Here is a 14687-nt window from a genome sequence, read left to right on the forward strand (position 1 = left end):
AGCAGCTTAAAACATGTTTTAGCACAGACTATTCTGAAGTCTTCAACTTGGTCAGGTTTAGAAATGAATTTCAGCTCGCATTGAGGGTGCTCGGCCAGATTAGGAGCACATAGGTGTTGCATTATATATACCTTAATGCTTAATTTTTGTATTCATGAAAGTATTAAAGAAAAGAGAGAACCAGATATTTTGGTTAATTTACTTGATTTACATATTTGCAAAAGACAAATGTATTTCTTAAAAAATGATGGAGCATTTTAATGTAACATTGCTTCTGTTTTGTTTATAGATCACAAATTCCATAATTGCAGCCTGAGATGCATGTACACTGTAATCACAGAGTAGTGTAGAGACTCAAGAATAGTTTTTTGTATCTGGTTTAGAAGTAGCCAACCTCTGAGTTCAAAGCTCACCACGTGCAGCAAAGTCTACCTGAAGGTAGATAGACCAGCTTCATGTCATTTACCAGCATCACTAGTGCCTATGGCATACAGTTGTAAAGCTAGTCACTATATTCCTAGGCTGTGATATAGTTGTTGCCTTGATTGCAGTGTAGTAGAAATACAGTTTTCATCATGAGGGACAGGTCTTGATCCTTGCTTTGTATTTAGTGAAAACTTCTTAGTTTGCTTGAAAAAGATGTTGTGAAAAAGGGCATACATAAATTCCAGTTTCTGAACTATTCTACTGTATGTCTCAAGACAAGTGTGTTATATTTATGTGCTGGGAAATGTTGATGTACTCCTAATTGAAAATATTTTGATGCCTCTTCATGAATACGGAAATTGACTTCAAAGTCTCATAACTATTGCCAATCCTACATGCTGGCATAGGCAATAGACATCTAGTTGGCATTGAGTATTGAACGTGGGGTAGGCTTTTCTGCTATTTCATCTTGTGAAAATAGCAAGCAAGCTTTTTGAATTTTCAAAAAAATTTGCATTTTGGTTTACTTTGTAAATATGTGCAACTTTAGTATCTTGCAACTTAGTGCAAAATCCTGGTACAAAATAGCCTTGAACCTGGTACATTATGGCAGTAATCATGGACTAGGAGTGTCTGGATTGAAATAGTAAGAAATGATTGAAGTGGGGGGGAAAGGAGAGATTATTTTTTTTAATAGATGCTCTATTTTTGGCTGTTGGGTGGACGCTTCCCGTAACAGCTGTGCAGAGCAATGGAGGATTTGTTTCCTGTCTTCCCTAGCTGTAAACCAATTCTCTTCTAAACTTAACAACATACAGTATAGAACATTATCCTGTTTCTAGTTGCTTTTACACATTGAATGTAAAATACTAACCATAGACTTTTTGCAGTGCAACATAAACTGATACTTTGCAATTAGGAAGAAAAAAAAATTGCTTTTGTGGTTTAATATTGAGCTGTTTGAACATGTTTTTGAATAACAATTCAATCACTAAAATCTTTTGTAAGTACAAAACTTTGTCAGTCTTCAAAGTCTTGGAGAGAAATAGCCTACATATTTGTTGATTATATGTTTCATTTGCCATATATAAATACATGTATGTTAAGATATTCCACATGTATATCACTACCTTTGATCAACTGAGTTTACTCTGTTGAACAAGAACTTAGTTTCTATCTTTAAGAATTTATGTCTAGGTTTTGTTGGTTAAGCAATAAAAAAAAGCTTTTGACTGTATTGGACATTAAAAGTTGGTGTGAAAGAGGCTTCTATGAGGCTTATTTTAGATGCGTGTGGCTTAGTTTTTCTGATGAGTAAATAAAGTTAACTTTCTTATCCTCACAGATGCTTGGACTTGATGGATCTCTGGTTTTTTTAGTAAGTGAAATCCTGCATTTCAAGAATATCTATAGAAGGCGCTTAAAAAAAAAAGTATTTTTAAAAATTACATCATTCTATTTGAAATCCCTATATTCATATGATATATATTCTTTAAAGAGACTTTCATATGATGTCATGTTCAAGCAAACTGTCTTTTTTAGGAGTTACACAGGGTAGAGTTGTGTGTGTGTGTGGCGTAAAAGTGGAATTTCTTAAAAGGCATAGGTAACTTTGGATCACGTACTCCACTCTAAATAAAAACTAGACACTGTAAAAAAGCATATACTGAAAATTCCTATCTGTTCTAGCCTTAAGTTTTGTCTTTGCTACGATTAAAATAGTGTCTTCATTGAGACTTTTCTGATTTGCCCTAATACCACCAGAACACCACCACTGAATTTTTAGTGTAGACTAGATTTTAAAATTTAAGATCCTTAGTTATGTTTCTTGACTTTTGGGGTTTTGTTTTGGGGTTGTTTGTGGTGTTGGGTTTTTTTCTTTTTTTGTTTTTTGCTCCTCCCTAGAATTTTTCTTTTCTTGAATGTTATCTTAATTGATACCAGTATCAAATCTTATTTTTAAAAAATCTTCACAATAGTCAGTCTGTCTTGTGGAGCACGGATCTTTTAAATTTGTTCCAAAAATCTTTATGATAAGGATAATTTAGCAAAGCAATCCTAAAAAGGCTATTGGCTTTTTAACACCTATTTGTGGGTGAACCCGTGTTGATTATCTCCATGACAAACTCTTACATACATAATGTATGTCTTCTAGTGGGCTTTCTTATAGTTGATTTGAAGGGCTCTCTCTGCTGCCCATCCTACGTGACTGCAGAGATGTCTAGCTCTGACTTGAGAGTCAGGGGAGAGACAGTGCAAAGAGTCAACAGCAACAAAACTTGAACTTACCACAGCTGTGTTCGTTGGGTATATCATCTGCCAGATCACTTCTTTTAAAAAGAGAAGTCATTTATATTTTAAAGGGAAGATAGATCTATGCTCTCTTCCAGCAGTATAAATTTTACTTTAATGTGTGAAGGAAATACAGTTCCTAAATAGGAATGTGTTTATTAGATACTGTGGTGGATAAATGTCTCATGTCTGAAATAAATGTCTTAGTTTAATGTCTCCTGTTTAAAATAATGTAGCTTATTATGTCATTGGTGATTTACCTTAAATATTAATATCAAAAGAATTAAAATTCCAGTTTACCTATGGCTGAGTTCACATCTTAGCTAAAAATAATATTAAAAGAGACGTGCTGTCATTTCTAGTGAGAGCTGTCAGTTTTGTTAATGGGTTTCCTGTGACAAAGTCTAGTTGTTAAAAATTGAGATTAACATTTTCTTATTTATAAAACAAATATCCACATACTTTTCATGTAATTGTTTTTAAGAGCAGAACTATTTATATTGATTTTAAAGTAAAAGCTTATTTTTATGAAATAAGAGTGTTAAAGCTAATATAAGTGCTCTTATCTAGGTAAATGTCCATGAATGTAAAAAGATGCTTTCATAATTTGTCCTGCTTGTTTTGGTCTTTGCGTTAGAGCAAATTTCTTGTCTCTAACCTGAGATGTGTGAGATGTGCAAGTTTTGGTAATAATAGGCAGTTGAAATAAGAAGTTTAGATACAAAAGTAAAATCACTTGTTGAAATTACTGATATTTATGTACTGTTTCCTTCTCATCTTCTTCCCTCCTTCCCCCATACTCCTTGCAGGAACATGTCTTTTGGGTGGTGTCTTTAAATACGTTGTTCATACTTGTGTTTGGTAAGTACCATTTGCTCTTAGGTTTTAAAAAGAACCTTCTTCGTGAAGTGATAATGCAGGTTAATTTCAAGGCTGTTCTCTCAGAGTAAATGAAGTTGTGACATCTGAAAATGGAACTACAAATGAGCTGGGAATATGAATAACTCTTTAGTGCTTCTAGTTTTGTCATTTTAATTCCTTTAAGTGAATAGGATTAAAATAGATAATCTACCAAAACCTTAATGTTGTCAACCAAAGCACAGAAAAAAATATGTTTGCAATATTGTTAAATTGAAGGAGGAACCTCCTAGAATTTAATTTATGAGCAAATGTAAATAGTAAATTCTAATCAGTGGTGTATTTTGCTTTATTTTCCTTTCTCATTCCTGTAGATGCTGAGGCTGAAATGCAACTTAAATGTTTGCAAGACTCTTTCTATTTCTAGTACAAGACAGGAATATTTCCATGTTCTGATTCCATGTATAGTTAGTGCTAGGACATAAAATTGTCATAATGTAAAAAAAAAAAATTTTAAATCCCCAAACTGTAAGTGTATATTTCTCAATCATTTGAACCCTAAAAGAAAAGGGTAAAATGCCTGCTGCCTTATAAATAGCAGTAAGCTCCCACTTGAGAGTTTCTGGAATTCCTATTTTATATTTACTGCCTATAATATGTAGGGTAGATTTGCATTTCTGCTCTGGTTTTACTGCAGAAAGGTAATTGGTAACAAATTTAGAATATATAGATTATTTTTTTTTAAGAACCTCCTGAGAGGCAGTAGACTGTGATTCAGGTTTGGGGGGGGGTGGGGGGGGGGTGGGGTTGTACCTTCTACCTCTTGAGTGACATGGTAGAGCAACAGCTCTACCCTGTGCCTAAGTTTTGCTGCTAAAAGAAGCTTTTATATTATGGTGCTTGAGCTCATTAGTGTTAATTTGACACAACTGTGTGCAGAAGCAGCAGCATTTTAGTGACAAGATAGAGCATTTTATAGACTTGAAGAGGTACTGGACACAAAATTTCACTTACTCTGAATTATCAGTTTAGAAAGGGATTGGTTACGTTGCTTTGGTTTTTTTGAGTGGTCTTTCTTGGCAAAAGAGTTTGAGCTTTAAAAACTGAAGTTATACTGTAGATAAGAAATTTTTGCTGGCAAAGTAAAGCTCACAATACTGAACCAGTGATTTGAGCATCTGGTTACTGAAATGAATCAGCAGATCAAAAGGAAATAAAAAGAATTATGATGTATATTTGATTCACAAAAAAATATAACTGTTCTAATAAGAGTTGGAAAATACTAGAATTATTTCTTTCTGATAATTAGTCTGTTTTAATCTGTAGTTATTGGAATTTTATTAGGGTTTTTTTAGCTGCTATGAAATTTAGGCTTTTTTAATAAGTAGATAATAACTATCAGATTTCTAAATCTTTGGTTTAAATTCAATGATAAGTGAGTAATAAGAATAATTAATAAGGTTGTCACATAGATGTGTTTTCAGTAGCTCTATGTGTGCTTTAACAAGTGGGAAACTAACAAGTAGAGAAGGGGAATGACTTTCCCAAGCAAGTGAGCAGGAGATCTGGGAATTTAATTTGTGCTGCTCAAGCCTATTTTTAGTATCTTTCCCATGAAGTAGTACTGCCTAATTTACAACTGCCAAATCTCTAGTTATTTGTAATTACAGTCCTGGTTCAAATGTCACATGGAGGTACTTTCTAGAAGATAAACCAGGAGGAAAGCATTTGGAACCTTAATTACAGGTCCAGAAATTCTGCTATGATGTTCTCTTGGACAAGTTAATTAAATTTGACTTAATTCATATTTTCTATAGCTCATATTTGTACTTGCAGAGGAGTTTGTACTGCTTCCTACTTTTTAATGAAAGGGATCTGTTAGAAATGCTCTTTTAAAGAAAGTTATTTAAAAAACATGATAAACTGTGCACTCTAATCTCATAAAAAACTGTCAAAAAGATATGACTTTTAAGTCTGAGCCTGATGTCTATAGGAGTTATGTGACTTATTTTTTTAATCTCACTTTTCTTTTTCTTGTTCTTAATGGGCAGGAAGAGCTCAAGTCCTCCTTTTATCTTTTACATTTTTGCTATTCCCAGTAACTACTGATTTCTCTGGGAGGGACATAGATTAAAACTTTCTCATCATTGATTAGTGTAATACAAGTCCTGCTGAATCTTTTCCTAGGTTTTTTTTTTTTTTTTCATATTGGTCATACAGGAATGAGGAGGATAGAAAAAATCATCAGACTTTTCATTTGAGGGTATGTTTAGTCTACAGCAGTCCCCAGAGTGGATTATCATGATATAGTGAATGCAGTATAGGTGAAGATAAAAGCTTGCAGTTACTGTCACCCTTTACTTCCTATTGACTCCCTCTACTCCTGTAGGAAAGTGATGTTGAATTCTGTAGTCCTTTGTAGGTCAGTTAGAAGACCAGAGAGTGAGCTAAACCAACTACTTGATCCTGCAAATACAGAGGTGTCCAAAAATGGGGAAAGTGCTGTGTGTTTTAATTCATTCCTCCTGAGACCGCAGAATTGGCGAGAGTGAGTTCTCGGGAATGATAACGGTTCTTAGTGCATTAATTTAAAGTAAAAGACTTCTCAGTTGCTCATCACCCCTTCACTGGAGCATCATCTTGTTCTCCCTCATCTTCTTTTCCCTTTGCAGATTTCTGCAGGGCTTGCATTTTCACAGTATTCTTAAGAACTAAGGCACTAAAACTGAAACCTTGCTAAAGCGAGTCCCATCTGTCCAAGCTGTAAAATGGCTACTTAAGTCTTTCAGTGCATGAGAAAGAGTGAATATACAGAACAGGTTCCTATAGCAGTCTGAGAGCGATACCACCCTAGTACATAAGACTGAGAAATTTAATTAATTTACACACAGCAAGATGAGCTTAGAAGAAAAAGAAAGTCCTCTTATTCTGTGTAGTTTTATATTGTTTATAGTCTTTCAGTGTGAATTCTGATCTGATTTTCAATGTTTGTAAATTTATAGAAATACAACACTTGCAAATATTTGCACAAAGTAATTTTTTTAGTTGTTTTCACAAAATTGATGCGCAGTAGAATAATTACCAAGTTACAATACACATCCTGCAAATAAGGCTCCATTTAGCAGTTTTCATGGCCATTTTTTCTGCTTCTTTCTGCTTATGTTATGCAGCATTTTGTCCGTACCACATCGGTCACTTCTCCATTGTTGGCCTGGGCTTTGAGGAATATGTAAGTACTGTTCTATAATCTCAAAATGAAAACAAATGCCGCTATTTATTTCATCACAATATTTTTGTAGCATCCTTCCACTTTTATTTGTGATCACAAAAGTAACCTGGAGTGTCTCTCTTTTTCTTCTCCTTAAACCTTTTTAAATTTATGACTAAAAAATTTCTGTCACTCTTTCCCACTTCCTCCATTATTTACACTTCAAGTGAGGTTTCCTCCTTTTACAAAAAAATGCATACATTTTTTTTAACAGCCTCTTCTTCCTCATGTACATTTTTAATTTGTCTACTGAGTAATTTTCATAGCTGATGATAATAGGTAGTGAAAGCTAGGAGGTAGTGAGGTAGTGTAAGGTGACACTTTTTGTTTCGTATATAGAGGTGGTTTCATGTTTGAAGAAAGTAGTTGTTAAGAGTTTTCCAGTAAATGTAAACATCTTCTACTCTTGATGGAAATACCAAAAAAGTAGTAGGTTATTAAAATATGTAAAAACTAAAGAAACTTGTTGCCATTCTTGAAGAGTCGAGGTAGGGAATTTATCTTAATTACATAAAAAGGAGATGTAATCTTTTAAGAGACTGATAAATTTTCCCTTTTTTTCTGTCCCCTCAAGGTTCAAGCATCTCATTTTGAAGGCCTGATTACAACTATAGTCGGATATGTTCTGCTAGCAGTGACTCTAATTGTTTGTCATGTATCCTTTTGTCAGTAGTTACCTGGTTCAGATTTTACATCTAAATCATTTTTCTGGCTATATTTTGAGGAGGCACAGACATGATGCAGATGCAATTAATTTACCATTTTGCTCTGCTCTTTTGGTGAAATTAGAAGAAAAGGTCTCTCCTGTTTTCTTGGACATTTTAAAGTTGTCAGTGTGACTGCATTCTTCAGAACACTTGCACATGTTTAACAACACAAAATCACAGGCTTTTATTGCTTGCTTGAAGGCCTCCAACTAAATTTTGAAGGTCTGTCTGAGAAGATGAGTGTAGAACCATTTTTTTTTTTTTCCCTCACTGCCCTTATACTATTGCTGTGGGCTACATAGTTACAGTAGAAAGAGAAATGAGATTATGAAAATATGTAGCGTACAATGGGAAATTTATTCACATCTTTTTGATTCTGCCAGATCTTTAGTGTGTGGATTGTTTCCGTTTCTCTTTTATGTCTCTGAACCACTGAGAGTTTTCAGCAAGGATTTCTTTCAGGTGATAACCCTCATTATTACAGAGAAAATTAAGTCACGGCAGAGCTAGAAGGATATGGTCACAGGTAAAAAGTCTGCATTCCAGGGGCATGTTTTTAAAGGGACTAAACCTACTTCAATTTGAAAGAATAAATGTTTGTTAGCAATTTTCTGTCCAAGACTACACAACACTAACATCAACTTTAGACCTTTCTATACCAATGTGCAGTGCAAATGTGGTAGAACAGTTGATTGGCATGTCTCTGTTTTGCCTCCTAAAAGAAAACAAACAAAAAAACCCAAACTGTGTATGTATGCAGCTTTTCTTGGAAAAGGTGAGAATTTATTTCAGATAGCATGAAAAGGAAAGCTACCATTTAAGGTAGGCCTTCAGTTTTGAAACTTGCTTACTCGCGGCAGACATTTTCAAAGGCAACTCTTTGTTTCTTGAGAAAATTTTTGGATGCTTAATTTAAGAAAGGTGGTAGTACTATTATTTATGTATTTATTCTTTTATTTTAGATGCATGTTTGGGGGGGTTATCCAGCACATCAGGTTGTGACTTCCAGAGTTACAGCCAATTTTGAAAATAGAGCCCTGATAAAGTAGATACTTCCTATTTTACTTTTGCCTTTTATAAAATTTCCTGTAGCTAAAAGCCACATAATAATAGTGTTTGATATGAATCAAACTATGTTATAAAGTATTTTTCAGTATTATTTTCTTGACAAAACTATTCAGGGTTTGGCAGCACTTGTTAAGTTCCAGCGATCACGTCGTTTATTAGGAGTTTGCTATATTGTTGTCAAGGTAATCCTATTTTTTTGTGTGTAGGAAAAACCACTCTCAATTTAAGCTTACATTATAATGTTCTTAGCAATTTCTGTTAAACTAGTGAGATGTTCTTTTCTCTTTTCCTAAAGGTTTCCTTATTAGTGGTTGTTGAAATTGGTGTGTTTCCTCTCATCTGTGGCTGGTGGCTGGATATATGCTCTTTGGTAAGAATGGAAATAAGTGGGATAAAATCTTTTTTAACAGTGTTTATATTTAAAGGAAAAAAAGTTCTGATGAGAAGAGGGTTGTTGATAGGAGTTTGACAGCAGTCTTGCTGTTTTTATAAACAGCGTTTTCAGAGGGAAACTTTAGGGGCTTTTAGGTACTGCTTAATGCTAATTTTGTTTTCCGTTATGTTACTTAATACAAATCAACATGCTATGATTAAAATAACAAGATCCTGATCCTTTTTACTGCATTTACAAGACCACTGTGATAATGAACTTACAGGCAAACTTATGTACTAAATAAACCTCTTTATGTAGCCATCTTATGTGAAATGGTAACAACTTCATATTTTAATAGTTGTCCAATCTCTTTCTGTTTTGAACAAGATACATACTGTGTTTAGAATTGAGGAGGACAGCTTTTCTGTCCTGAAAAAAAAAAAATTAAGTGATTAATTTCAAGTGGAGAAAATTAATTTCTTCTAGCCTTAGTAGAAATAGAATTTTACTTAAAGGAATAAGTATTTGCTTCAATCACGACCACTTTGTTTGAACTGATTTATAACTTATGTAGTGTATGTTAGTGTTAGAGTTGACTTATTTCTTTTTTCTGTCAGAAGAAAGAAATTTATCTTTATTTGCTATTCTTACTGTAAATTATTCCCTTTTTTCTAATTAAATGGTATAATTATTTATTTGTTAGCATGAGGCAGGCATTTAAATTAAATGCCTAGTAGTATATATTAACTAGGGTAAACAAAATGAGTAACTGTGTAGGTTTGACAAACTTTATTCATATTTGTTTATTACTTACCTTCTAGGAGATGTTTGATGCCACTTTGAAAGACAGAGAATTGAGCTTTCAGTCTGCCCCAGGTACCACAATGTTTCTGCACTGGTTAGTTGGAATGGTTTACGTCTTTTATTTTGCATCCTTCATTCTTTTACTGAGAGAGGTGAGTCTATAAGAACAGGATTGGTATGTAACATAGAGAAGCTTGCATGTTGAACTTAGTTAAATCTTTCACATGTGGGTATTGCTGCTACTGTGTTTTGTGTGTGTATGTTGGATTTCAGCCTTATTAAAAAAGGCCACACTGATACTTACTGCGGTGGGAAATGATGATTTAGAGTATATTTTACTTAGATTTTTTAGTTTACAAAGAGTTCTTAAACATGGGTGTTGCCTTCAAAGGAATCTATATACATTTCTGTTGTTTAAGATTGATTAATACTTAAAAATTAAGGTTGTAATTGCTTATTGCTTCTCTACTTCTCTATGATAATGCTTCCTTTGTTCTATTTCTGTACCATATTGTTGAACCTTGTTCAACAAATAACCCTATTATGTTTAAAAATTATTTGCAGCAGCAGTGTTATCCAAAGTGAAAAACAAAGGATACAAAGATAATTTTCTCTTCATATGTTGTTTTCTGTTCCCTACTTCAGGTATTGAGACCTGGTGTCTTATGGTTTCTCAGGAATTTGAATGATCCAGACTTCAATCCTGTGCAGGAAATGATTCACTTGCCCATTTATAGACATCTCAGGAGGTTTATCTTATCAGTGGTAAGGACTTTTCTCAAAAATTTCTTTATTCAGAAAGAAAATTTCATACGTTAGCTCCCATATATGCTACTGCATATTTAAGGAAAAACATTTTCACTGTGAAGGTGATTAGACACTGGAACAGGTTGCCAACAGGTTCTGTGTCTTGAGATACTCAAAACTCAACTGGATAAAGTTCTGAGCAACCTGATGTAACTGGGTCTGCTCAGAGCAGAGGGTTGGGGTAGTTTACATCTGGAGGTCCCTTCCAAACCAAATTTTTCTGTGATATCTTCTTATGCAAAATCACAGGAAATGTTTGTGTATTCAGACAGCAAGTGTTTGTTGCTATGGATATTGTATATCACATAACTCTTTTCATGATGCTTTTAGTTATTGCACTAAACAGTGTGCGTCCAGTCCAGCTGAAGTAGTGCAGCAGAGGTAGAGTAACTTTCTGGTTAAGTTTTGATTTGGATTATGCTGATCTAGCCAGTGGCGTCTGTTTCCAGGTTATGATTGTAAGATATTGAAATCAATGGAAGTTTTTTCTTTTTGCTTGTTTGTCTGAAGTTTGCCTAGCATGCAGTAAGGGAAGTGTCTTGGCCTGTCTTTGACATAAGTGTCATGTCAACTGTGAAAACTGATACATCAGAAACATTATTTGAGGTATTAATACAGCTAAAGTGCTTGGAGCAGTGAAAGCTCATAGAGAGATCTTAGTTCTATTAGAGAGCCCTTCAGTATGTGAGAGGAGCTGACCTGTCCACCTTTCAGAGTATTTTCTCCTTAGATAATCATAATGCTTTAGCTGCCTGAAACTTTTGTGTCACAGCAAGTGGCCCAAATATAAGCAAAGATCTTCTTACTGAAAGTCTTAGAGATAGATTCTTGGACTGTTGGAACTGGCGGTTACTTGAACTTCATCTTTTGATTTGCTTAGCTAATTAATTGAGAACTTTTACCAGCCTTATGCTAGAAAATGGGACCCAGAATGGTGATCATTTGCAGCTTACTATTTCAGAAAAACAAGTCGCACTTTTCAAGTTGTGTTTCTTTCTCAATACTTTTAAGAAATTTCTTGTGTAGAACATAAGCTATTAAGTTTCAACAAGAACAGGATTCGATTTTTCTTTTTTACATAGTTAAATACAGAATTTTTTTGCATTTTTAGTCTCTAGTGGTGTGTTTGAGAAGCGTAAAAATATGTTTAAAATGTACTTGATCTTTAGTTTGGTTCCTTAAAGAAACAGGATTTATAAAAGTGCATGGTCTTCATGCACCTCATCTCCCCTACTAAGTTTTGATCTTTCAGGCAATTTAAAATGTGAGGAAATAGAAGCTGAAAGATCTTTTGAGGCTTCTACATGTGGCTTGAAAACTCAGCCACTAAGAAAAGAGAGGAATCCAAAATTAGTAATCCCAGTGCTGGGGGGAGAGAGAAGAAAGTATAACTGTCTGACATTATCCTAACTGTCAGCTGGCCAGTCAGTGCTTATTCAGCTGCAGTCCTGTTTGGCGAGGGCATCATGGCATACCTGTGTACCTGGGATGGTGTGAATTTTCTTCACAGTGGCCCATGTCCTTCTGCGCTTTGGATTAGTGGCTTGAAACAGCGTTGCTAACATACAGGTCTTTTGGCTATGGCTGAACGGTGCTTGCACAGCATCAAAGCTTTTCTTCTTCCCTGCTCTGCCCTGCTCCCTTGCTCCTCCAGTGAATAAGCTGGGGGTTGGCCAGGGGGTATACGTGGGACTGCTGACCCAAACTGACCAAAGGGGTGTTCCATACCATATGACGTCGTGCTCAGCAGTGAAAGCTATGGGAAAGGAGGAGGAAGGGAGGGATGCTCATGGTTATGGCATTTGTCCTCCTGAGCAACTGTTGACATGTGCTGATGCTCTGCTTTCCAGGTGGTCGCTAATCGTCTGTCTGCTGATGGGAAGCAGTGACCGAATTCCCCTTTTTGTTTTGCTTGTGCGCACAGCTTTTGCTTTCTCTGTTAAACTGGTGTTATCTCAATCCACGAGTCTTCTTGCCTTCCTTCTATTGTCTCCCCATTCAGCCAAAGAGGTGAATGAGCGAGCAGCTGGGTAGGTGTTTGGCTGTTAGCCAGGCCTAACCCACCACACACAGGAAACATGTCAGAGAGATGGGGGGGAAACTAGGTTTTGTTGGTTCTGCAATTTGGACTAAGTTGTTAAACTTCCTTGTTGCAGATCGTCTTTGGATCAATTGTACTGCTCATGCTCTGGCTTCCTATACGCATTATTAAGTATCTCCTGCCTAACTTTCTTCCATATAATGTTATGCTCTACAGGTAAGCATTTAATTTTAAAAAGATGTTTTTTTCAGTCTCCCTATAACTAGAAGAAAGTGTATTTTTGCTCTTTGAGCATTAATGTGGCATCGTTTGGTATGTTATTTTGTTTGTTTTCAATTAATCTGAACTTCATTTTTCTAGAAAAGTAAAAAGATAAAGGATGTGGATACATCACACAATTTGTCAAATAAAAAGCTACTAAGAAAAATAGGAGGCATTTTGTATTACTTCCACAATGATAACTATTTGGCTTTTATATGCCCTCAAAACACTTTCCCCTTCAGCTTTTCAGTAGTGAAGCTACTGGCATGTTTGTTCTGCACATCCATTCCTGACTATCACTGCTTCAAGAATAAAAGAATACCTGTAACTGCATTTCTTTTTAATGATAACAGTATCTTTCTAAGTAATAATTGAAACAGCAATGATAGAAGCAAATAAAAGAGCAAATCATATTCTCTGATTTAATCTTTCTCCACGTTTTTCATAAATTTCTTGTGCGCCTAAGTGCCTAAACACTCATGAAGACTTAACCCGTGTACTCAGAGTAGTATATAAGGAAAAATGTCTGCAAAAACCTAAGAATTGTTCCTATTGGTGTGCAATATATTTTTTTATTGTGGTGGTGTTAATATGATTCAGTGTAAAAGATTACTATCAGAATGTTCCTTATGTTTGACTTTATGCCCTCCCCATTGTTTCTAGTGATGCTCCAGTAAGTGAACTTTCCCTAGAGCTCCTTTTGCTTCAGGTGGTGCTTCCAGCTTTGCTAGAGCAAGGACATACAAGACAGTGGTTGAAAGGTCTTGTACGAGCATGGACTGTTACTGCTGGATACTTGCTGTAAGTACAGAAAGCCAAAGTCGACTACAAGCATTGTGTCCAGCTTAGCCTTTTAACGTGAAAGCAGCATGCTTTCAAGAGAGTTATCCCAACAAGTAGCTTAAATAGCAATTTTACAGATAAATAAATGATGTAAAACTTCTATAGTGATTTCCTGTGGAAGTACCTTCTCCTAAGCAGTAGTTTTACCTACTTCCGGACTAGTCTTTGACAAGTAGTTCTTTTGGCACACTATTACAGCATTTACTTAGTAAAAAATCTGTAAAAGTATGACTAACAGCTTGTTAACTTCCTATTATATGGAAAAATGAAAGAGGTAAGTGTCAGCAGAGCTTTTCTATGAGTTATCAAAATAAAATTTGTTTGCGCATCTTGCATTTCTTAGAAGGGGGAAAAAAAAGGGAAAATTATTTAGCACATTAAGCTGAAGAAGTGAATACTTTTAAATTGAGGATTTTAAAGTTAAAAGTTCAGTCTCTAAAGAAGGATAAAACTGTATCTTTGTCAGCTGAAGTAAATGATTATACACAGTGAGGCTCTTTATGTTACACTGCCAGGCAGAGTTCTAGCACTTGAAATTATTTTTTAGTTTGTTTGTTGTTTGCCAAATCAGTCAAGAAAAAATTAAGGTTGACTTTTTTCTGTAAAGTTTTAAATTTAGCTTCAAAGTATATTGGCATTCTCCCACCGTACCTTGCTCATTGTGGGTTGTGCCAATGCAGCACTATTAGGGTGAAGATTTATTTATTCTTTGCTAAGTTGTGTCTCTGAGACTCTGAGAAAATGAATGAAAGCCTTTGTTTTTCCACTGCTATCCAAAATGTTTGTTTTAGCTTCTCATAAGGAAACTCTCCCCACCTCTGTTCTCTTAGTTTGCATTTTGCAAAGTTATTTTTTTAATTAATTTGTCCATATTTTGATAGCGTTTAAGTATGATGCAAGAAGAGAATTTTGGAGATGATAATAGAAATGGCTTTGCCT

General features: G+C 34.9%; 1 protein-coding gene across 5 annotated transcripts in view; it reads left to right on the forward strand.

The window, feature by feature from the left end:
- The window catches only part of MARCHF6 (membrane associated ring-CH-type finger 6), a 53356-nt gene that overhangs the window by 22880 nt on the left and 15789 nt on the right, over positions 1 to 14687 (forward strand). For 4 of the 5 annotated variants that reach the window (XM_049823927.1, XM_049823929.1, XM_049823928.1 and 1 more), the window contains exons 9-18: positions 1772 to 1804; positions 3528 to 3579; positions 6747 to 6805; positions 7419 to 7499; positions 8733 to 8801; positions 8915 to 8989; positions 9814 to 9948; positions 10442 to 10561; positions 12760 to 12860; positions 13569 to 13706. In XM_049823927.1, coding sequence (XP_049679884.1) covers positions 1772 to 1804; positions 3528 to 3579; positions 6747 to 6805; positions 7419 to 7499; positions 8733 to 8801; positions 8915 to 8989; positions 9814 to 9948; positions 10442 to 10561; positions 12760 to 12860; positions 13569 to 13706 — 863 coding nt within the window. The remainder of the gene's footprint in view (positions 1 to 1771; positions 1805 to 3527; positions 3580 to 6746; positions 6806 to 7418; positions 7500 to 8732; positions 8802 to 8914; positions 8990 to 9813; positions 9949 to 10441; positions 10562 to 12759; positions 12861 to 13568; positions 13707 to 14687) is intronic. The other variant, XM_049823930.1, reaches the window with a different exon arrangement.

Source organism: Accipiter gentilis, chromosome 20, assembly GCF_929443795.1.
Source record: "Accipiter gentilis chromosome 20, bAccGen1.1, whole genome shotgun sequence".
Lineage (NCBI taxonomy): Eukaryota > Metazoa > Chordata > Aves > Accipitriformes > Accipitridae > Astur > Astur gentilis.